Source organism: Vombatus ursinus, unplaced genomic scaffold (genome assembly GCF_900497805.2).
Source record: "Vombatus ursinus unplaced genomic scaffold, bare-nosed wombat genome assembly UNPS02014768.1, whole genome shotgun sequence".
NCBI classification, from domain to species: Eukaryota; Metazoa; Chordata; class Mammalia; order Diprotodontia; family Vombatidae; genus Vombatus; species Vombatus ursinus.
The window spans coordinates 37775925-37800660 of NW_020954546.1; the positions used below are offsets into that span (position 1 = coordinate 37775925).

The 24736-nt window shown below is 45.7% G+C and overlaps 1 protein-coding gene across 3 annotated transcripts in view; it reads right to left on the reverse strand.

Moving 5' to 3' along the window:
- Positions 1-6635: 6635 nt before the first annotated feature.
- LOC114043159 (B-cell CLL/lymphoma 9 protein) overlaps positions 6636-24736 on the reverse strand; it is a 32385-nt gene continuing 14284 nt past the window's right edge. For 2 of the 3 annotated variants that reach the window (XM_027862147.1, XM_027862148.1), the window contains exons 4-10: positions 22084-22370; positions 21042-21358; positions 19835-20024; positions 19347-19446; positions 13374-15615; positions 11839-12099; positions 6636-9071 (exon numbers count right to left, since the gene is read on the reverse strand). In XM_027862147.1, the coding sequence (XP_027717948.1) occupies positions 7954-9071; positions 11839-12099; positions 13374-15615; positions 19347-19446; positions 19835-20024; positions 21042-21358; positions 22084-22136 (4281 nt within the window). In that variant the 5' untranslated portion in view covers positions 22137-22370 and the 3' untranslated portion in view covers positions 6636-7953. The remainder of the gene's footprint in view (positions 9072-11838; positions 12100-13373; positions 15616-19346; positions 19447-19834; positions 20025-21041; positions 21359-22083; positions 22371-24736) is intronic. The other variant, XM_027862149.1, reaches the window with a different exon arrangement.

Below are 24736 nucleotides of genomic sequence, written 5' to 3' on the forward strand. Positions count from 1 at the left end.
ATCAGTTTTCCTGCATGATACTTAATTTTCAAGACTGTTGTGAGGCTCAAATGAAATAATATTTGTAGGGGCCGCTAGGTGGCACAGTGGATAGAGCTACGTATTTGGAGTCAGGAGGACTTGAGTTCATATCTGCCTTCAGACACTTGACACTTACTAGCTGTGTGACGCTGGGCAAGTCACTTAACCCTGATTGCCTCACCAAAGAGCAAAAAATAAAAATTAAAAAAAAAAATTTGTAAAATGCTTAGCACAGTACCTAATAAATGCTTCTTTCTTTCCTTCCTTTCAATGATTTTAATAAATGTTTTCTTTTTAAAATAATGATAAATATTTTATTTTATAGTTAGAGTAAATTGTGATTTTAATTCTTTTGAACTTAGTAACTCTGAAGTTAGAGGACCTGGGTTCACATCCCACCACTGGTGCTTACTACAGGTGGGACATTAAGCAAGTCCTTTAACATCCCTTGGGCGTCAGTTTCCTTACTTGTTAAATGAGGGGGTTTAATTATGTGGTCTCTGGGGTCTCTTCTCATTGAAGATCTATGACTCTAAGATCCTATGGCCTCTACATGAAACCCAACCTAATTTCAAAATCTCATAATGTTACTACTTGGAGGCACTTAGTCCAAACAATTCATTTTACATTTGAAGTGACCTTCGGGTCATTAGTAGGTGTGGTGATTTTCTCACTAAATCACATTTTCTCTGTTCATTTTAAAGGGCTTAAAATTAAACATTATCATGTAATTCACTATTATTGTCATGTGTAAATAGGGGAAATAGGCAGGTATAATTTTGTGGCAGGATTGATTCCTTCATTTCTCAGATGGTGGAAAATTTGTTTTGAGAATTTGACCAAAGCTGGTTGCACTGCTGCGAGTAGGTCAGCAGGGGGCCTCGGGACCAGAAGCGCCACTTAATGAGTCTCGCCCCAGGTGTGTATTTTGCTGCCCACAGATCTCCTGGATGGAATCTTTGGACCCCGGGGAGGGGGAGGCTCTCCACCCAATCATCTCTTCTCTCAAATGCTGTCTCCCACTATATATTTACAGTGAATAATGTCAGCAGAGTCGTCACTGCTAATTCTTGCAAGTTCCAACCTTGGAACCACTACTCTTAACTACAAAATGGACATTGTAGGAAACTTGAAATACAAGTCTCTAAACTCTTGATGACAAAAGGACTTTGCAAATCCCAAAGCACCACAGAAAGTGGACTATGCTTATTACCATGAATGAGTGAAGAGGAATCTTTATTTCTTTAAAGGGTTAACTATCTCAAACAGGGAACCACCAATTTCCACTGGCCCCAGCCTCTGCGCAGGCTGAAGAATGGCTTAGGTGTTGCTAAGGCTAAAAAGTCATTGGAAGCTATGGGGTGGGTGAAGAAGGGCAAGGAGAGTAGCCACACCTGGAACCACTCTTCCCCAAAGCAGATTAAATTAAAAAAAAAAAGAAAACAGGCATGAAAAAACCTCCCACAAGGGCTACCTTTACTTAGGTTCCTGAGTACCTAAAGCAACCCTTTCTGGTCCCAAGGTGGTCCAATAACTCAATTTGATATTGAGCTATGGGAACATTGAGCTAATGCACACGCCCACGCATATACATTTTTACAAATTTTCAACTGCCTCCACCAGCTGAGCCCTAAATCTATTGATGAATATATGTGTGTATATATATATATATATATATATATATATATATATATATGTATGTATGTATGTATTCAGGGACCAAACTACTCCATTGAAAATGCCTATGAAGATGCCCTCACAGAAATAAATATAAATACTGCTCAATATATATGGACTTCTATTTGCCTCAGTTTCCTCATCTGTAAAATGAGGATAATAATAGCATCTATCTCCCAGGGTTGTTGTAAGGATCAAATGAGACAATATTTGTAAAGCACTTAGCCCTGTGCCTGGCATATAGTGGTACTACACACATCAGTTACTATACTTACTACTATTATTATCTCTTGGCATGGCATAAGTACCAATGGAGCACATGGGCTGCCTATTGATTATCTGTAGGGATGAGGCTCCGGAAGGGGTTCAGAATGTGAGCTCAGCCTGACTCCCAGGAATCTAGTCACCATCTTATTCTTCCTCAGCCACTGGAGTCTCAGAACTCCAAAAGATCTGGACTCTTTGGGACTTAGGATTCATATTGACTTCATCCTTAATCATCACAGGACCCTTTAGTGTAGGTGCTCCCTAACAACTGGGCTTTCTCCAGTCTATGGCAGGCAAACCTCCGTTTTCCATTCCCTTTATCCTTGTGCATCAGAGTTAATGCCTTCTCTCAATTTCCTTCTCTCTCCTGTACTTTTATCCCTATCTACCATAGCCCTACACCTCTATAATTCATATTGTTCTCTGCCCTCCTCTTCCAGAGTACCAGCTATACTGTTAACAAACTCACTTCAGTCCTGGATTCTTTGACTTTGCACTCCTTCTGTTCTCCTAGGATATTAGAAATCTAGCTTTTCCCAGAAGATACCACACCCCTAGCCATCCTCTCAAGTAGTGGGCACCCTTTTTATTCCCACCAAAGCACTGGGTCAGGAGAAGTAGGCACTCTTCACTCCCACTTTCAGATCATCCCTTTATCATCAACACCCAATTATGTCTCTTCTTTTGAATTGAACTCCCTCTTCATCACCCAGCCTCTTTGTTGTAGTCATCTACTCTCCTCTAGGTAATTTCACTGCATTTCTTAAAAGAAATTTTTTTGTGGTATACAAAATCGATTTTTCTTCCTCCCCCACTCACCTTGGGGAAAAAAATAAACAAAACCCTTATAAAAATATTAATAGTTAAGCAAAACAAATTCCTGCATTGGCCAGTCACAAAATATACGCCTCTCATTCTGCACCATCTCCTCTGTCAGAAGGTGTGTAGAATGTTTCATCATCATTCCTCTGCAATCATAATAGGTCATTGCATTGATCAGCATTCTTAAGGTTTTCCATTATTTAGCTTTAGTGGTTATTGTACAAATTATTTTCTTTGTTATATTTACTTTACCTTGCATGAGTTCCTATAAATCTTCCCAGGTTCCACTGAAACTATCCCTTTCATAATTTCTTATGGTACAATAGTACCTACATTACATTTATACACCATAGTTTGTTCAGAAATTCCCTAATTGATAGGCACTCCCTTCGTTTCTAGTTCTTTGTTACTGAAAAAAGAAGAGTAATTATAAATATTTTATACATGTGGGTCCTTTTCCTTTGACCTCTTTGGGGTACAGACCTAGTACTGGTATCACTAATGCACAGGGTATGTAGTTCAGTAACGTCTGGGGCATAATCCCCCATTGGTTTCTAGAATGATTGTACCAATTTGCAGTTCCACCAAATGTGTTACGTTCTTTTTCTTTTCACAAGGAGTTCAACAGCTGACCCAACACCATACAAGTTGTAATACACTGTTTTTTCTTGCTTCTCCTCCCTGTCTTACTCCTCCTCAGTTTTCTTCATGGGACATCCTTCTCCTCTTGGTCACTAGGTTTGGACATCACCTAAGGCCCTCTCCTGGGTCCCATTCATTTCTCTCTAATCTCCCCCTTGGTGACTACACAACCTTCCATGACTTTGTCAACTCCACGCAGATGACCCCCAAGTCTACACATCCGGGCCTAATTACCCTATTGAGCCCCAGTCCTGCATCACCATCTAACTACATGCTCAACATCTCCATCTGGATGCTCTAAAAGCATCTCAAACTCATTATGTTATGTTCAAAATGGAAAGCATATTTCCTCCTATACCCATACTTCCTCTGAACTTCTTTATCTCTATTGATGGCACCATCATCCTTCCAATCACCCAAGTTTAAAACCCTGGAGGAGTCCATGACTCTTCTTTCTCTCTCAACTTCTGTACACGATAAGTCTCCAAGTTTTGCTGATCTGCCTTAGCAATATGTCTCATGTCCATTTCTTTCTCTCTGCTCCTGCAGCTTCTACCACATAACCTTCAAATTGGTCTTCTGCCTCTATTATCTCTCTTTTGCAATCATCCTCCATAAGGTTGTCAAAATTGCTATTCCTAAATCAGATCTGACCACATCATCACACCCTTCTCCTGATCAAAAATCTCCAATGGCTTCCTGTTGGCTCAAGGATAAAATCCAAACACCTCAGGCTGACATTTAACATCCTCCAGAGTTGCTCCCACCCACCTTTCCAGGTGGATTACATATTATTATTTTTTTTTTTTCAGATTCCTTCTTCCATTTAAACTGCTTTGTTACCTAGTGTTCCCTATCTACTACATTCTGTCTCTCACTGCCATGGTGGTACATGTGTGGAATGCACTCTACCCTCTAGAACTCTGTGTCATAGAATGCCTAGCTTCCTTCAAAAGGTGCCGCCTCCTAGATGAGACCTTTCTGGATCACCCTGTCCTGTTCTCTCCTCTCCCCCCAACTACCATCAGTACTCTCTCCTTAAAATGACTTTGTATTAATTCATATTTACTTACTTGTCTGTGTGCTGTATTCCCTCAATAGGATGGAAGCTTCTCGAGGGCAGCTATTACATGTTTCTTTGTATCCCTAGTACCTAGCACACGTAGTTCCTTGCACATAAGCACTTAAGTAAATGTTTATAGAATTCAATTGTTGAATACGTTCTTTCATCAAATCTTTATTTTTCAGCATTAATAGCTTGTAGAAAGAGATCAGGTGGGAACTCTTAAAATTACACATCTTTTCATATTTATCCTGGATTGTTAATGATTCTGGCCTTTGCTTTAACAAGTTGATGGTCTGATGGTATAGAGACAACTGATTTAGAAATGGCTCCCCCATCAAGTAACCAGTTGCTTCTCGTCTATTAAAGTACAATCAATTTCATCACTTGGGCGATGTTTGCTATGTTCAATGCCTCCCAACGCTCTTCGTGGAGAAAATATTCATGTGATTAAGTAGGGAATAACATCTTCTCAATTAGAGCTATTGAGGCATAGAACGGGCTGCCCCCAGGAAACAGACTAACTCTCCCTGGAGGTCTTTAAGCAAAAGCTGGGTGATCCCATGTTAGGTATATGCTTGAGATTTTTCTGCAGTTATGAGTTGGACTAGATGGTCTGAGGTCCTTCCTGTGATTCCATGTTGTATTGGGGTGAGGCTTCCATATAGTCCACAAGGCTTTTGACTTAATTTCTTGCTTCTTAGGCACATTTTCCAACTTATTTTTCACTATTTTCTATATCGACTTTGACAATGAATCCACCAAGTATTGAAGCCTACGTGACTTAATTTAGAGGATCTTATTAAAACTTTAACATAATTTCAATTCCTCTTTATTCACTTTAACAGATGTTTGTAGGAAAGCTGTAATTATTTTCATGGTGATCCTTGCAACAAATGCTCATTAGCACTGTAATACAAGATAACCAAGCATTCCATTAAATGATGCTTCTTGTTGCCTTTGAGTACAAAAATAAAACCAATTCCACCAACTCTTTCATTTTTCCTCTCCAAGGCAGACCTGTAAACTTCTATCCACCTTTTGTCTTGCCCTTTCATTTACAGTATCAATATTAGATGATCCAGTTTCTCTAGTACTTACGGATTGGTCACCAGACAAATGCCAACAATTAGCGTTCATATCGTCCAATGGATTGCCTAGAAATATTTTTTATACCGCTTCCGCTTTTGGCCCTTGCATTTAGTAAATTCTGTCATTCACTCTGACTAGAGCTACAGGACAGTCCCAAACACACTGGACAGACACCCTGTGAAGGATTGACAGGCTATGGACCAGATTAAAATAGAAGTGAAAAACACCTGGATAGGTTTCCATCTCTATCAATAGGAGTACACACACTGATAAAACCACAAGTCAGCAGTATACAGATTTATAACATTCAGTATGCCTTGCACAAAGGTATGCCCAACAGACCTATCCTGTCAGGATAACCAAGGAGGTAGGGCCATACATGGCCACAGTAATGCACATAAAAACATATACTTTCAGGAGAAAGTGGGCAGAAAGGTAAGGATGTTTCACTTGGTATGTGGAGAATAGGTAGGTAGAAAGTGAGTCAGAGTGGGCAGGAGAGAGACCAAGTACTCAGTAAACTCCCTATGGTGCTAGCAGGGGGAGAAAAAAACATGAAACCACAATTTTTGGCCTACAGTAACATATCCCGGATAATTTGTCTTCAAAGCAACAGTAAAAATTTCACAACCTATTCAAATAATCACCGTTACTCATGTAGTCCACCTTGTATCTTGAAGAAAATCCCAGGCAGAAAACTTGCTGGAATAGGCCCTTAGGGCAACACCATAATGTGGAAATATACCTGAAAGGGAGTTTTTAACTCCCAGCTTGGGGCCCAGCTGTATGACGTGGGGCAAATCTCTCTCCCTGTCCAGGCTTCAGTTTCCTCATTTGCAAATGAGGCAGTGGTGGGCGCTGGATCTCTGAGGTCCCAGCCTGGGAGGATGAGTCAAGATGACTCTTCCGCTGTTTGGAACATTTCCCTAGAGAAGACACTTCCTGGAGCTGGTGCTTCACATAGCAACCAACATGACTCTATGCTGAGGCACAGAGTCATTGAAATGGGTGAGAAAGAAAGACAGTTCAGTTTTGTAAGAAACAATATATTTTATTTTTCTGACACCACAGCCCTGGCGAGTGGTTTTGTACCAAATTTAATGGAGGTTACACAGAACGTTTTACGCTTGGGAGGGGGTAGGAAAGGGAAGGAACCACAAATTAAAAAAAAAAAAACAAACCCAAAAAACAAAACAAAAAAAACCCCACACACAAATAAAAATCCTGGATAGCTTTTAGCATCTGTTCCACTCCCATGTTAATAAAAATCACTTGGGGGATTCCTAATCAAAGAACAGAAAAAATACTGGGGTGGGGGGGGAAGGGAAATGGAAGGATGGAAAAGAGAGAGGCAGAGAAGAGAATAAAGAAGATTGTAAAACACCAGAGCATCCCAAGGACAGTCTTTCCCTCATGACACCCAGAGAATTCTAGGCATGGAGGAAAAGGTAAGGCTCTGCTAGATTATTTTTTCCCAAAAAATAACACCAAGTATTGCAGCTGCCAAAGAGAAAAGGAGGGCAGGAAGGCAGAAGCCAATGAGAAGGGAATCAATTTACAGAGGGTGGGCAAGGAAGAGGAGAGGATGACCATGACCATGACCATGACTGTGTGTAGGGAAGAGGCAGAAGGTGCCGACAAGCACCCAAGCTGAAAAGAAAAATAAAGGTCCTAAACTTTATTACTTTAAAAGAAAGCCCCCCCCCCCCGCCCGCCCCCTGCTGAACTTAGTTCCTTTTTTGTGCTTTTCATTAATACTCTGCTCTGAGGTCGTAGTTTGGTTTTTCTATACAATGGAGTTGAAAGAAAACAGTCCAAAGGTCTGCCGATGGGTTCTCCACCTAAAGTAAACAGCCCGGCATTCATTCCCATTCTCCTCTCACCCCAAAGACTAAAGTCTCTGCTAAATTCCCTTTTACAATATAGTACAGTACACAAAAAAATAAAACCCCAAATAAAACAAACAAACAAAAAATAAAACAAGAGTCCTGGGAGAAGCCAGTCCGAAGGACGTAAACATACAGAGAATGGTGCAACTCATGACAAATGGCGATTCTCAAAGTACAGCTACAGAGTCTCAAAAGTAGGTGCCATCATGGGATACCCAAGTCCACAAAAATAATTTTTAAAAAATAAATCTTAAAAAAAACACACCTGTTGATTAAATGAATAATTTGTTTTCAGGTAAATTCATACATTCGAGTTTTTTTTTGTTTTTGTTTTGTTTTTTTTTTTTTTCCCCCAAAGCAGCCCTCGGGTCTCTGTTGTCCTATTGCGTGACCAACTGTACTTCCTGGAGCTCCCTTAAAGCAGCTCTCAGGACCTGGAATCTCAGCTTGAGAAGGGTCAGCACATCCAGTCTTAGCAGCTTAAAACATCATGTTGCCTGGATTTCCAGGTCCTTGGCTAAATCCACCCATGCCCACATCAGCAGCCATGCCTCGAGGCCTCATCTGTGGGGGGATCATGATGTTCTGTTGGGGTCCCATCATGCCCTGCATTGACATCATCATGCCCGGAGAGCCCACAGGCCCCGGGTGGGTGTAGAGGCCAGCAGGGCCCCGATCCTTGCCAGGAATCATGCCTACAGCAGCTGCTGGGTTGCTCATCAGGGTGGGCTGGCCAGGCATTGCAGATTGTGCTGGTGACATCATCCGATGGTGAGGTCCCATCATGCCTTGCTGCAGAAAGGCAGGTGGTCTCATTGGGTTGTGTCCTGGCATGGATGGAGCTGTACCAAGGGGGATATCTGGAGTTCCTACTGGCCCTGGGCCCCCCATGCCAGGCAATGCTAGTCCCATTCTTGGGGCCTGTTCTCCTATCATCCCCTGCATGTGTGAGAACCCAGGCCCAGGACCCTGGGGCTGTTTGCGGCCTGGGACCTCCCCTCTAGGAAAATACTGCAGTGTCTGGCTAGGCTTCTCGGAGGGGATGATCCGGGACAGGTCGAACTCAGGTATTCCAGTGGCTCCAGGCCGAATCACTTCCTGTAGATCTGGATCTGTGAAAACTGAAGGCATGTTGTTTCCCAGGACGGTGAAGGAGTCAGGACCCCCTGGGCCTCCAGGCTTACAAAGTGCTGGATCTGTGGAACTTTGGGGCAGGTTGCTAGGACGGCCCAGGGCTCCTTCCCCGGGGAAACCCATGCCTCCTGGAAAGTTGCCTTGACCCCCACTGGGGCCATTGTGGGGAAATGGCACCTGCTGCGGAGGAGACTGTACTGGAGGGAACCCCTGTGGGAACCCCATTCGTCCTTGAGGTACCATGGGAGGCTCTTGGGACCCGTGCCCCATCATTGGATTATGTGACATCAGACCGGGCCCCACGGGAACCCCATGAGGAGGTATACTGGGTCCCATAGCATTTGGAGAGGGCATCTGGTTGGAGTGAGAGAGTGGCTGGGTCATTCCCATCGGGCTAAGGGTTGGCATCGCAACCCCTGGGTTTGGGCCTGAAATTCGAGGATTCTGGGGGTTAATGCCCATTCCTAGGAAAGAAAGAGAGATGACAGATGAGTCCACAGTCAGATTTAGCCCAGCGAAACAATGATGTTGATCGTTCCTTTCTGTGTGCTGAGGCTCGTGAGGGGGAGCAGTCTAGGGGCCATCCGTACCCTGCTCTTCAAAGCGCTTGCAGCCCAGCCCTGGGGACCGGCTTCGTACCCCAGGAACAGCAGGAAACTATTTAAGAAAAATCTGGTAATCATTTATTAAGCACCCACTGTGTGGAGAGCGTGTTCTAGGTTGGGGGGTGGAAGGATGGAGATACAATTGTTATAAGCCACAGCACCTGCCTTCATGGAGTTTACAGTCTAGATGTAGGTTAAGACACAAAATCAAATAGATATAATAAGCACACAAAATTACAAGATGAAAGTTGAGGGGACAAGGTTACTGACTCGCCATATGGGAAGGATGAAGAAATCATGGAAAGCTCTTGAAGGCAGCATCTGAATGAGTCTTTAAAGGAAAGGCAGAAATTCATCAGGGCAAAGAAGGCAAGGGGGAACATTCCAGACATGGGGTTCGGCACCACCAGAGGCCCAGAGAAAGCAGCGTGACCTCCACCACCGGGGACCAGAGGAAGTCGTCTGGTATGAGTGTACTGAAGAGAGTAACAAAGACGGCTCCCAGACTGCAAGGCCCTGAACCCGAGAAAGGATGCGACTTTTATCTGGTAGGCCACAGGGAGCCCCTGAAGATTTCTGGGCAGACAGTGAGGTGCAGAAGCCTTCCTTGGGCAGCAGTGTGAGAGACTGGTGAGTTGAAAGACAGTAGAGATGGGAAGGCCAGTTAGGAGGCTGTTCCAGCAGTCCAGGCTAGTGGTAAGAAGAGCCCATAATAGGATGGTGTGATGCGGGGAGGGGAATAAAGACGGAAGGGATGCAAGAAAGGTTGAGGTGGAAGAATTGACGGAACTTGGTAACCAAGGGGCTGTGAGAGGCAAAGGAGAAGGAAGAACTAAAGACAACCCCAAGGTTACAAACAGTGGAGCTGGAGGGAGGAGCAGGTTCAGAAGGAGGATGAGCTTGGTTGGGGCTATGTCATTTCTGGAGTGCTGGCAGGATATCCAGCTAGCGCCATCCTGCAGGTAGTAGAAGTTGTAGAGGCTTGACACTGGGGAGAGAAGTCAGGAATATGTGCTGGCATGCACGTATCTATATATGCAAATGTATGTACATAGAAATATGTAGATATGTGTCTATGTGTGTATGTATATATACACATACATATATGTCATCTGCATAGAGGTGGTAGTTGAAGCACTGGCGGGAAAAAACTTACTGAGACTGAAGTGAGAGAAAAAAAGGCTAAAAACCAGGTTAAACTGTATGTTATGCATTATGAATTAGTATAGGAATTCAGAAAAGAAACACATGAAAGTGTGACTTTTTTTTACTCTTGATGTACTTAACTAAGAATTACAGAATTTCTGACACTAGAGAGCTTTAATAATAGAACAGGAACGATTATCTCTGGAATGAGTTAAATACGGAGGCAAAGGGGCAGATCAGATGACCAATCCTAGGATCCAATGAATCAAAAAGAGTGCTGATTAATCCAAACATGATTTTATTATTTTGAATGGTCACATTTAGAATTTGCTTGTTATTGGGTTTAGGGCTTCATAAGCATTCTTTTTTTTTGGAGGAAAGTAGTGTATTAGCAAATTGGGGAATAAAATCTTTTTTCCACAAACAGATGACTGTCCATACAGACTTCCACTGCAGTTTCTATAGCACTTATATTTTTAGCTTTTTCTACTGAGAGTGCCCTTGAGATGAAATCTGTCACGGCAGTGAGGTTTATTATGTCCAGACAGCACGTGCTATGCTGATCTCTAAATAAACGTCATGACTAACGACTGGAATGGAACTGGATGTTTGGCTGCAGTCTTGGTTTGTCTGTACTTAACAGCAAAGTCTCACTCGACACAACCCAGAGCATTTCCTCTCTTAATGGTTTCGTTCATTTTTAGAGAGAAGAGTGAAAGTGTTAGAAAGTGGGAATGGAGATTGGTTTTTGGTCGTTTTTTAGATGATTTCAGTAATTTTTAAAAAGTGCCTTTCCAGATATCATAGCAAAAAGAAAAACTGACGATAGCACACATCTAGTGGGATTTCAGGTCCTAGTCAAGAACTGTCATTTCCTTTGTTCATGTAAGAAATAAGGGCTATCCACTGCCTGAAATCTTGTAACTGTCTTTCAAAGGAAATAACTACATAACTCAGGATGGTCCAGTCAGTGTTTGAAGAAACTTGTTTCACATGTTTCCTACTTGAGGCAAATCCCCAAGTAGACCAAGAAATTAATCCAAGTGCACCTTGGGATTTCTAAGAGCCCCTCTCTTCACAGTCTCAATTTATTGAAGAGATGGCATCTTCCTTCAGTCAAGACATTTTAATTCTTATTTGATGCCAGTTAAGGGAGATCACTCCGAGGATATGTTTCAATATCTCCAACTGTTTAGAGATGACTCAGGCCTATTAATTTCTCACCTTCCCACAAACCAGTTACCAAGAATATACTTTAAGAAACCTCTTTTTTGGGGGTGGGGTCTTTTTAGCAAGGCAATCAGGGTTAAGTGACTTGCCCAGGGTCACACAGCTAGTAAGTGTCATGTGTCTGAGACCAGATTTGAACTCAGGCCCTCCTGACTCCAAGGCTGAAGCTTTATTCACCGCGCCACCTAGCTGCCCCTAGAAACCTCTTTCTTAAGCTGTGACCATACAGCCTTTCTCTCCGATTCCTTACCTGGCATGTTATTCATTGATGGCAAGTTGGGAGATCGGGCTGGAGGGGAGTCATCATCCGAACTGGCCACAGTCTTGATGGCATCATGATAAAGTGGGGTGGAACTGGGCATTGCAAACTTGGACATTCGAGACATCATGATGGAAAGAGGGTTCTGGGAAAGGGTTGGTTCTGGAGGCATTGTGTAAGGGGTGCTAGAGGGAAGACTTCCGGGAATATTCACAGAAGCAGACTGGCCAGCAGTAGGAGGTGGTGGACCACCTATGAGAAGAGAAAACAATACAAAAAAGAGACCAAAAATTAGATCCTGCCTGAAAAAAAGGATGCCGTTGTTTCCAGGATACATGGAATAGGAAGATCAAGAATGAGCTAGATTTCCCTCAAAGAATCCTGGGAACGTAGAGGGAAGGGAGAAGAAAAGAGGAATTTTGGGGGGCACGAATCAAATGTGAAGACAAACACACAAGGTGCTTTGTGTTAGAGATGTTAGTCAAAGCTTCGTCTGAAGGATAAAGCCACCCCATTAAAATATCGAGACACAAACGGGCACACGTTTCTCTATCAATCAGTTTCGAATTCATCTTGTTTTGTGGGTATGAAAGGAGCTTAGATTGAAGTTTCATCCTAGGCACTAAATGATTTTTCTCCATGTTCTCCTCCCTAATTCCTGAAATCAAAGATGATCGAATGGAAAAGGCTGCTCTACCACACTGCTACCATCCTAGGCAGATGCTACCCACTGGCAAGAGACAAACTTTAGCCTGGTGGGAAGAACGTGCTACATTGTTTTGACTCTGATCTCGCTCCAGTGGAGACAGCATAGATCTAGTGAGTACATTATTACTGTCCTCCTCCACTAACCAGCCCTCCACTGGTGACAGCCAATGAATTCAGTCTTACATGTGAAGATAGCAGTCTGCTGAGAAGTCAGAGGCAGTGGTTTCTGTGGTCAACATTCATTCACTGGAGCTCCATGAAGAGCCCTCTCCTCTGATCTGTACTAAGTCTAGGCAGGGCTCTTACTCCCTTCACTGCCAATTTTTCAGTGGGAGGGTGGTGTCTTCAAGTAAGCCACTGGACTCTTACAGAAGCCACATTTATCCACAGCTGAATAATGTTTTGGCATAAATGGGTATTGTCTTAAACATAACCTGGTTCATCTCTATGGGGTCCTCCTGATGAATATAAATTATTTTGTGAACTAAGACACATTCCCCTCTTTCCTCTCCTGTCCTTGCTAAGGCCTCTGATCTAAACAGAAAGGACCCCGTAAGGGCACCCTCTGTTTTGAAGGTGGCACTATAGAGATCATCTTTAAAAAGGGGAGGGAGGGGTCCTGATCATATACATCATGGATATGAAAAAGAATTTTGGGGCCTACCTACCAACATCCACATTGCTGTATTTTCACGTGCACAACTAGTTTCCTCTTGATCCCAGGGTTATTTTTTGGCCTGGCTGCTCAAGATGGTGCTGGAGAAGCTCTATTGATCTTACCCTCTCCACACACTCAGGGGATGGGAAAGTGCACTGACCTGACTCGACACTGCCCATCATGGCTGGGGAAGCCATAGTGAGAGACGTTTTGTGGTTTGGAGGGATCCCGGGACTCTGTAGTGGAGGTTTTGGAGAGGAGGTCCATCCAGGCGAAGGGGCAGGAAGTGATGGAGACTTGAGGTGAACAGGTGAAGCAGCAGCGGACCCCAAGACAGGAGGGGACTTAATGGAAGCAGCAGCGGCTGGACCTGCCAGCATGCCCGCCAGCTGTGATGGAGTCTGGGGTGACTTGAGGTTCCCCGAGGGCGAGCCCAGCATCGGTGACTGGACCTGGCGCATGGTGGGAGACTTCAGAGGATTAATGCCTGGAGAATGCACCTGGCTAGCGGCGACAGAAATATCCACGGGCTTACGTCCCAGACTGCGCTGGACAGGGGGAGCGGTGTTGAGGCTGGCAGGGTTACTGGACGGGTTGAGAGGTAGTGGTGGCATGTGGCTGAGCCGGCTGTTAGTCCTTTGGTCAGGCCCAACTGGGTCTCTGAGATTCCGGAGACCACTACTGCCGCCCGGACCCTGAGACATGGGAAGGAAAGGCCTAGGGCCCATGCCGTACTCCTGCTGAGGGTGGTCCCCAAACGGCAGGGGCACCATCTTTTGTTGGGAGGGGAGCATCTCGGAGCCACCTGGCCGCAGTTTCATCATCTCCTCGGGACCCACCCCAGCCTCCCTCATTTTCTGAGGTATCATCTGTGGGTTGGAGCCCATACTGACGTTCAGATTTACATCCCCCTTCGCGCCGCCGGGAACCATCCCGAACTCCAGCTCCCGGCCAGGGCCAAGTTGTGGCGGCATTCCTTTCGGGAAGTCGGCTCTGGAAGGGCTGAGGGGCCCCTCCACTGGTATGCGAGGGAAAAGGGGATTACTCGCAGGCTCCATGTGTCGCTGAGAGCCTGGGAGCACCCTATTCATCTCAATGTTGGGCCTGATTCCTTCTATACTCATCCCGGGGGGGAGGCCCAACTGCTTCTCTGCCAGCTGTTGTGGAAACATCTCGTCAGACAAACTCGGAGGATTTGGGAAGCGTTCCCCTCGGCCGGGGCCACCGAAGACCCCCTGGCCTGGAGGGAAATTTCGGCCATCCGGAATTTTTGGCACATCATCTGGCCAACTAACTCCAGGAAGACCTGGTCTGGATGCAGGGTTAGGGACGCTCGGCCCCTCCATTTCAGAGTTCATCATTCCTGCAAACCCCGGAAGACGCATCTGACTTCCCGGCATGTTGGGGGGAGGAGCCGCGCCCCTCGGGGGCAGGGAATGAGGCATGTTTATCCCGTCGGTGAAAGGCTCTGGCCCCGTGGGCCCCCAGCCTTCACCGGAGGCCATCTGGTAGGGTGGGGGAGGGCCCCGGACCACTCCTCGGGGCCCGTGCTGATGGACCATCATGTCCTGCAGGGAGCACTGCTGCACAGCCACCTGCTCCTGCTTTCTCCTCTTCTCCTCATAAAACTCCTGCTGCAGCTTCAGCCACGCCATCTGCTCAGGAGTCATGTGATCCAGGTGGTCGGGGCCCATGGGCCCCGGCTGGGAGTTCATGGGGGGTGGGACCATCTCCTCGGGGGAAAAGGGCACCTCTCTGTGTCCCTGAGGGCCAAAGGGAGCTCCCACATCGGTCCTAGGCCCAGGCCCTTTGCCGAGGCTTTGGGACTGGGCCAGCATGGCCTGGATGGGCCCCTCCGGCTTCTTCTGTGGGCCATCAAGCATGCCCGAGCTCTGCTGGGGTCCCCCACTCTGTGCCCCAGAGAACTCCTTCTCGTCGGGGAAGAGCATGCGCTGGATGTCTCTGAGCGTCTGCAGCGAGCGCTCCCGGTGCTCCAGCTGCTCCTGAGACAGCCCGTCGGGGTTCTCTCCCAGGGAGGGTGGCTCCCCACTGGAGACCGGGGCAGGGAGAGGACCTTTGGGATCCGTGGTAGAGCTACTACTCCCCTGGGAAACTGGAGTGATGGCTCGGTTGTTAGGGGTAGAGTTTGGCCCAGAACCTTCTGCGGGCAGTGGCGTAGAATTGGCCGGGCTCCCTGCAGAAGGAATCAGTTTGCTTTCCACTCCAGGACTGTCCTGATCCAGGGGACAGGGAGGAGCGGTGGACTTGGGTGCTGGTGCCGGAATGGGTGGAGTTAATTGTAGTTTGGTATTCTGGGAAGAATTCTGGTCCTGGTTGGCTGAAGCTGGAGGCTGCTGTGGTAGTGATTTGGGATCATTCCGAAGGGTAGAGATCTGTGTGTTCTGAGGATAAAGGAGAGTTTTAAAGATCATTAGTAAATCTAACAACAAGGCAATTAGGAGAGTCAGCTGCGCTGGGGGCTACACACATCTACACTGACCGTGGTCACTTCCAGGAGATGGCCAATGCACAGCATCTAACCCACAGACGACCTAATGGCACTCTGATTTTCTTTAGCCTTCCCCATCAAAGGCAATGAGACTCTTTCCCCTGTGCTAAGGAAGTGGCTTCAATAACTTCACTGGCATGCCACTAGATTTGATGATGTCTAAAGTTCTGCCAGAGCGAATACATTTGAGTATCTATTTCAAGGAACGGGTTTGATATCACATGTCCTTATTTCCCACGACTGTGTTTCCGACTCTGGGAAGGATTAGTTTCCCAGGATGTGGGAGGTTGATCCAAACACTTTCGTTTCTCTCAAAGTTACAGGTAGGTGTTTAGACTGCCACAAAAGTCAATCATATTTCTAACAGAAAGAGAGCACATGCCTCGCAGAGGGCAAAGCACTCTAAGCAGGGGGCAGGGGGTATCGGGCAAGGCAGGCCTCTCAGTTTCCATTTGTCCTCTGTCACGTTGACTACTGGGTGTTCCTCCTTCAGTTTCCAGGGGGCCTTCTATCTCCTGGTTTCTGTTTTCAGTTTGTGATCACTGATTCCATATTTGATAAGAATTTTCACATTAACTGCAGTAAGCTAATCTGTCAGCAGGAAACTTCCGTGGAGAAATCTGCAGCCATCTAGCTCGTGGTGTCTCTCGATCTGTTCTTTCCAATGGGCAGTAGCAGACCAGCTCTTACACCTTGGCCTGCTGCCTCATTATCACTTATTAAATACTGACACTGTATTAAGTCCTGTACAAAGGTAAGGGATCCTGCAATCTACAGAAATGACTAGCATATGCTTTGTTTTGCTTTAAAGGGATGTGGATTTGGGTGTGGTGTTTGTCTAAATGCTAAGTTTGTGGAAAGTTTTAAAAAGCCCTAAGTGCAAGTGGAGAACACATTTAAAGACCCTCTGGTCACTTTGTAGATGAATGGTCATCCTGCCTACTCCTCAGCTATTTGCCAGCTTCATTTCCAACCCATTTAGTTGTACATCCCTTTTGCTCATCTCCTCATCTAATCTTTCAAGTATCTACGTGTCAATGTTTGTACATCAATAATTATAGATATTTTTTATAGGAATTGTTTCTTGAATTTAGACACACACACACAGAGATCAGGCATACATGTACACATCTCTGAATGTTTCTCTTCAGTCTGTGTTCCACAGGGCAGGATCAGGATACAAGATTTCTTTAAAGCAGGAATACTGGATGAATCTAATACAATGAAACTCGGTAGGCACGAATAGAAAGTTCCACACTTAGGGCGAAGTGTGGCTAGATTAAACTGTATCTGAAGAAGATCTGGGTAAGTTTACTGAGGCAGGAGTGTGATGTGTCAGTTGAAGCAGCTAACGCAATCCCAGACCAATCCCAGAGAGTCTAGAACAAGAAAGCTAAGAGCGCCACTGTAGTTTGTCTTAATTAGACCATATGTGAAATACGATGATCAGTTTCAGGTGCCAAATTATAGGAAAGAAATTGGTAAGCTGGCCAGCATGCAGAGGAAGGCAGGCAATAAAACTGGTGAAGGTCCTCAAAGTTGTGTCACATGAGAATCCGCTGAAGGAACTGGGGAGTCTTTACTACAGAGAAGAGAAGATGTAGGGATGACATGATAAATGTCTTTCAAATTTCTGCAGGCAGCTCTCTGGAAGAGTTATTTTCTGCCTGGCCCCAGAGATCAAGGGTAGAGCAAAGAGTCGAAGCTACAGAAGGCAGATGAAGGCTTTAGAGAAGGGCAAACTTCATAGCCCTTGAAGGTCGGGCTCGGAACTTTACCTGGAAGTGATCTGAATGGGCCGCCCCAGTAAGCAGGGGGTGCCCGGTGCCAGCGGTCTTCAAGAAGAGACTAGACAACAACTTTTCAGGGATAGAGTTGAAGGAATTCTAGACTGGACTAACTGGACATAGATCCCTTCCCACTCTGAGACTGCGCAGTACACACCACCCTGTACCTAAATTGGCACGCATGTCAGATTATCCCTTTTCTAAGGTTAGAAGAGATGAACCCATGTAGGTTTGCCCTAGGAACAATGTCCTATATAGTCTATGTTTAGTAAAAATGTTAGCTGTGCTATTGCTTGATCTGAGAGCTCTCCTATCATTATCCTGAAATTGCTGCTTCAATTTTATATTATTATTGATCTTTTCCAATGTCCTGTCCCTCCAACTAGACTGTAAATTCCTCGGGGCAAGGATACTCCCTTGTATCATGAATGCATCCAGCCCAGCGCCTCGTACATCACAGCTCCACAGATGCTCGATTTGATCTGCTACATACTGCAACCCCTGTCCCCCCCACATTGTATTCAGGACAGTAAGACTTCTACCTCATAGCCAGTAAGTAGCAGAACTGACATCTGGACCTAGGTCCTTTCATGAGGAAACTAGTGTTCTTGCTACTATACTAGCTGATAGAATATTAGCTCGAGGGCAGGATGTTTCACTTCTGTCTTTGTATCTATAGCACTTAGCACAGTGCCTGGAACAACAGTAGGTGCTTAATAAATGCTCAACGATCACAATTAGTGCCAAGTTCCAGATAGTGTACCTATAGATGGACAAAGAACAATTTTGGAAGAGTCAAAGGACTTAAAAGTGTCCAATAGGCATTTTTAAAAAACGAAAATAAAATTAAGAACCACATGGGTATGCTTTAAGACTCCTTATTGTGAAGACTGGAAGCCAGTGCGGCCACTGCTTGGCACAGTGGATAAAATACCACACTTGGTTTCAGGAAGACCTGAGTTCAAATTTTGCCACGGACACTTACTAGATGTGTGGCTCAGGAAACTCACTTGACATCTTTTAGCCTCAGTTTCCTTCTCTGTAAAACAGGGACAATTTTAGCACCTACCTTACAGGACTGTTTTGAGGGTCAAATGAGATGATCTAGGTAAAGCACTCTATAAACCTTCAAGTACTATACAAATGCTAATGACAATGATAATGATGAGGATCATGAGGATATAGTTTTTAGCTGTGGCTTTTTTCCTGGTCCTTCAAGTGACCTGAGATTTTAAGCCTTGTTTTGTGCTCAACATGTGACTTGAGATTTATGTGGGCACGCTTCAAGCATGACATGAAGAAAATCTTACAGAGGAAAACAGATTCAGTGAAAGAATGCTTTGTTCCCCAAACATCCTTCCCCCAATATTAACTGTAGTACTTACTCTGCACGCTGGGCACTGAGCTATTTTACAAATATTATTTAATTTTTCCTCACAACCACCCTGTGGTTGTGAGGTAGGTACTGTTATTATCCCCATTTTACAAATGAGTCAAACAGAAATTACATGACTTGCTCAGGAACATACAGCTAGTTAAGTGGAGCTGGATTTAAACTCAGGTCTTCCTAACTCCAGGACTAGTGCTCTATCCACTGCGCCACCTACTGGAAGAAGTGAGCATATGCACACAACAAACTACCCAAATCCCCCCAGAATCAAAGGATCTTGAATTTAGAGATGGAAGTCAGATATCCCCTGATTTACAGATGAAGAGAGAGGGGTCCAGAGAGATGACATCCCTTGCCTGAAGTCACGCGGGTAGTCAGGAGATGGACTGAAATCTGAACACAGGTGACCACTCTTCCCAAGAGTCCCTGCCCGCCCACCGTCCATACCAGAGGTACAGTGCTTCTTTCTGCCTTGCTGTTTGAGATGTTCTGGATGTGGAAGGAGACGATGGTATCAGCCTGGCCCTTCAGCACAGCTTCGGCAGCCCTGTAAAGACGGAGGGGAGATGTCACATCCCCAGTGCATCGGCCTCGGCGGCAGCGTAAGCCACACTTAGAGGGGAAAGAGCAAGTTTTTGTTTTCTGTCATGCCATCCCATCCCAATGCTCTTGTGACAAGAAAGGCTGCTGTTCTGTTCTCAAGAAGATCCCTGTTCCCAGGCTCCCTTCCTGCCAGCACAGGAGAAGGGGAAGGGGCCCCAGAAAGTCCCCTGCCTTTCTATACTGCCGACCCGGGCCGCGTGAACAAGGCATTCTGTGGCACCCAATTACTGCCCTGAGGCTGCTGAGCTGGAGAGCTCGATGCAGAATGGAAATGAGAATGAAGGGCCTCAAGAATCCCAAACCACAGCCAGGTGCACGTGACAACTACTCACTTATTGGCCATCTCAGTAGAAAATACATAAACCACTTTGGATGGCGTCTTCTGGGTAGCAGCTGGCTCCGGCGCAGCCGTCTGGCCATGGGAGGGGGTGGAAGACCTCGGGGCTGAAGCATTTGCAGGAGTCATGGAGTGTGCAGGATGCTGAGAATCCTGGGGCTTTATATGATCCGCAGAATTACACTCTAAAGGAAAGGAGAGATGCATGCGTGTTTCAGGAAGAAGCAGGAAGGGGAAAGAGGGAAAAAGAACAAAACTCTTCCTCCCCTCCCCATTCCCAGAATTTATTGCTTTGTAGCCTAAACCAACTCTGAACATTTCCAGAAATGTCTTGCTAAGATAAACCAATTTCACTCTTATGGAAATATTCAATCATCCTTATGGTTAAATTGCTCATTCCGACTCACATGGATGGGGCCTGATTTTATAGGGAAAGGTCACCCTTTTGCCCCTGAAATCTGAGCTTCACGCCCTGGCTAGTCATTCCTTTCGTTGGCACAGGTCAAGTACCAGAAAAAAAAGGAGCGAATAGGCCTGGGTGTTATCGTGTTGGGGGAGGGGCAAAGAATGAAAAACAACAGGCTCAGCAGCCCTGCCTCCCCCACTCTTCCTGACTCACTCCACCTGGGTTGCCTGCCAATCCTCTGCCACACGTAGTCGCTCATTCCTACCACTCAGAAATCGGCTGTGACTAGCCCGGACTCATGCCAGGGCCATTAAGGCTTCCTCTTGTGCCTACAAGTCTGACAAAGTGGCAACCAGAGGGCACAACTTGCGAGTCCTAGAAGATTAATCTGACGGCAAAGGGGTGGGGGCATCAGAGTAACTACTCTAACGTGGGCTATTTGCATCCACAAACTTGAACTACTGGCTTTCATGCGGTTGTACCAACAGCAGGATGCCAGGAAAACCCAAGGAGAACATTGCAAGGGGAAGGAACCTCCATGAACGTGCTCACTCATTCCCAGCCCATCTGCAGCCCCACTAGAAAATTCTGGAACAAACAACACCTCAAGCTGCTCATTGTATGGGAAAACTATAAGTTTTAACTCCATGAAAAATGAGGAGGAGCACACATTTCTTCTCTGCCAGATTCACCCCAGCAGCTGGGGGAGGCTAGCTGGCACTGACAGACAGGCCAAAGGGCCTTCCCTCGAGGCCTTCCCGCTTCCCTAGGACTCTGGATGGTCTGGCCCACATACCTTTGATTTCAGAGTCATCATTTGGCGTCCCAGCGTCCCTCTGATCAAACGAGTCCGCTGAAATACTTCTCTCCCTTCTCCCCTTTCCCTTGGCACCATTTCCAGCCCCGTTCTTCAGCCCCATGCTCCCACCTGGGCCAGGGAGTGCTTTGGGGGGGTGGCCCCCACTCTTGGAGTCACAGGGGGATGGCTGGGACTGGCTGGCTGAGCCCCCCTGTTTACCCGGATTGGAGAATTTGGAATCCAGCTGGGGGTTTCCAGATGGGGACATCACTGTGGGGGGACGGACCATCACCTCCTGCTTAGATTTGGGGCTACTGAAACAAACACGTAACAGAAGGAGGTCAGACTCCTGATGCAGCTTGTCAACACAAAGCAGGAAGATATAGTCTGTTATGGGATTAAACAGACCCAGGGAAGGATAAGTAACTGTTCCTGTGTTTCACGTTAGCCTCTCTCCCCCGTTCCCCCACCCCTCAGTTGAGTGCTATGAACAGTGAGCAATGAGCAGTATGGCCTGCTGGGTCCTAGGAACTGCAGTCCCCCGAGGCCCCATCTCTAGGGCTTCTGTCAATAAAGGACAACCGTTTCTATGTACATAAAGAAGTGTCTCACACTAGAATGGCTCAAAGCAAACAAACAAAGCATCACAAAGATCACCATGACCAGGCTGAGGGCACAGTTCAACTGTGAGGGGAGTCCACCTTCCCTCCAGGAAGCCAGCCCAAGGAAAGCCCAATGATGAAAGTCAGGTTGGGGAAATGCCCCAGGATGTTAATCCCTCCCCAAACATGCTGGAGGAGACAAGGGGGCTGCCGCCCGCCAGGAAGTGAGACAAAGTTTCTGAGAAAGGAAGGCTAAGGATTCTCTTCCCTCCAGGGATGAATGGTAGGAAGGATAGGAGAGAAGCAGGTGAAAAAGCTGTCACTGAGTTTTGAACCTGCTGTCGCCTTACTGACCTCTAGAGTGTCTCCTTCCCTCTTCCCAATTTAGCTCACAAGCCCTCACCCCATCTCCCTGCTGGGGTACCCTTGGCTCTTACCTCTGTGTGTTTCCTGACGGAGAGTTCCTCACTTTAGGGTTACTGGAATGCATTGATCGGAATCCTGAGCTTACAGTCACAGACGGGGACGGCTCGCCAAGCTCCTCTGGGGGGGGGGGGGGGGCAGTCACAGCTGCGGGGGGGCCCCTCAGCGCTGTCTGTCCCTAGGCCTTTTTTCTTTTTGCTTTTCTCTGCTGTGGTAGTGGGCCCTTTCCACCTGCAGCTCCAGCATCCTCTAGGTGTGTGCTTCCTGCTACCAAGGGAGGATTTCGCATCTCCAGGGCGCACTGTGGAGAAAGCCACCCAGAAGATACAAAACACCTTTAGACGAGATATTAAGATATCACACATTTAAAAGGGCAGGCCAAACAAAAGGAGCTCGTCCTTAGGCTAGAAGAGAAAAGAGAGACTACACACCCCTAAGCCTCCAGCCCCATGCTGCAGAAGGGACTCTATCCAAATAAAGTCGTCCTCCCTCCCCACCTGCATGTACTTGGGTGTCTGGACTCTACAAAAGAATCATGCTTCGGAAGCCCGCTTCTCTGAAGTGTTTCTGCTTTTGTGTGCTAGCCCCACTCAACATTAGGTTGGTCTTTTCCAAAAACAAGGCCTTGATTGGCATTGGGCCCCACATAAAACTATAAGCCCACAGCGACACTCTTTAATTCCTTTTGATGGAATTTTTTGTTTTTTTTTTAACCTCTGGTGACTTACCACACCCTCACAAAAAGTAATAAACTTGGCTCCAATTACTATCCCCATTTCAAGTTAGCATGCATTTTTAACCCATGCCCACAAATATCAGCCCATGAAATTGAGGGGAAAAATAAAATAAAAATCAGTTGAGGCTAAAAAAAAAAAAAGAAAGTTGGGTCAATACAAAATTGAGTGAGTTATACCTCTAATTTCCATGACCCTTATTAAATTTTAATGGGAATCTGTGTCTTAGGAGGAATGCTAAGTATGGGGTGTATACTCTCTTATCCAAAGGACAGGAGGAGGGAACACAGTATTGCATGGATGAGCAAACAGATCCATAATTTTTGCAAGTAGAAGAACATTTCAGAAGGCTGAAACATTTCCTGAGCTTATCTGCAAGGCTAATTCAAAATATAAAGGTCAAAACAATATTAGGGAGTGCACTCGTGGTGCAAGCACAGGCAGTCTGGTCATCTCGTTTAGAAAGCCAAGATGCAGCTTTCAAGCCTCAGCTGAATCCCAGGGTGGCTCCACTGTGCTTCTTCACCATCACCTGTCCCTCCTCTTCATGTCTAACTGACTGGGCAAATTTCAGTGGAGGTGGTGAAGACACCAGGTACAGGGACGATAGCCAGAAACAGCGAGGACTACAGCCTGTCTGGTCTTGTTCTACCACAAAACAGGACTGCAAACAGGAGAATTTGTTCCAGGCTAAGTCAACAATAACTTATTGTGTGGCTGGAGTAAGTCACTCAGATGTCTACTTTCATTTATTTCTCAACTTAGAAAAGCACAATCCTACCCAACTCCTACCTATTTCATGTAGGATTTACAAACAAGGGGTATGAAACATCTGTTGATAAAAATCCCCCAGTTTTCCCTTTCTGTTTTAGGACAAATTTTAGTAGCATTCTGGAGACAGGTGAAGGAACTAAACTAATAAATTAATTATAGGTTTTGTCTGAGAAACTATAGGATACTGAATATATTTTTGGCCTTGATTATATTTAATTTTTATTTTCATTTTCCTCCTATCACCACCACTTTTGTAAGTTTAAACTTCAAAGGTGAAGTGGTAGAAAGAACATGAGGCTTAGAATCAAATGATCTGGGTTTCATCCCAGCTCTGTTTCTAAACTTTGGGTAAATCACTGCCTCTCTCCCTGGGCCTCAGTTTCCTTATCTGTAATGTTAGATTACCTCTACGGTCACAGTATAACTTCATAACTACCAATTTCAGTTATTTTCACACTAAAGGGAGTGTTCGATAAAGCCGAAGTGTCCAACCAATCCACTGAAAAGGATGGTCAAAAAAAGTTATCAATTAAATAGCTGAAGAGACAGTTGGTAGAGAGGAAAGGCCGCTATCTTTGGAACCTGGAGAAAATGGGAATAATAATGTCTGCTCTACCAACCCTACACAATACTCAATAACAAGAAACATTTATTAAGCATCTTCTCTGTGTAAAAGCTCCAGCTCTTACAAATCCTCTATGGAGGATTTCTGGGTTTATGTGCAAGGCACTGGAGATACAAGGAAAAAGACGACTATCCCTGTGCCCGAATTGCTGAGGACTCTGGAAACCTCTAACTATCATACATACATGGGCTGTTGGTCATCATCTCTTTTGACTCTCCTAGAGCAGCCCCGACGTGGGGTCATGACCCACAGTTGAAGAAGTCCTGTCCTACAGCCCTTGTTGTTAGTATTACACAGCTAAGCACATATTACCTTCTGATAAGTTTCTATGCCACGTATCTATACTTTGCCTCCCTAACGAGACTGAGCTCCTTAAGGGTAGGAATCACGGAAGCAGCTAGGTGGTGCAGTGGATAGAGCACCGGCCCTGAAATCTGGAGCACCTGAGTTCAAATCCTGCCTCAGAACAAACATTTGACACTTATTAATTGTGTGACCCTGGGCAAGTCACTTAACCCCAATTGCCTAAAAAAA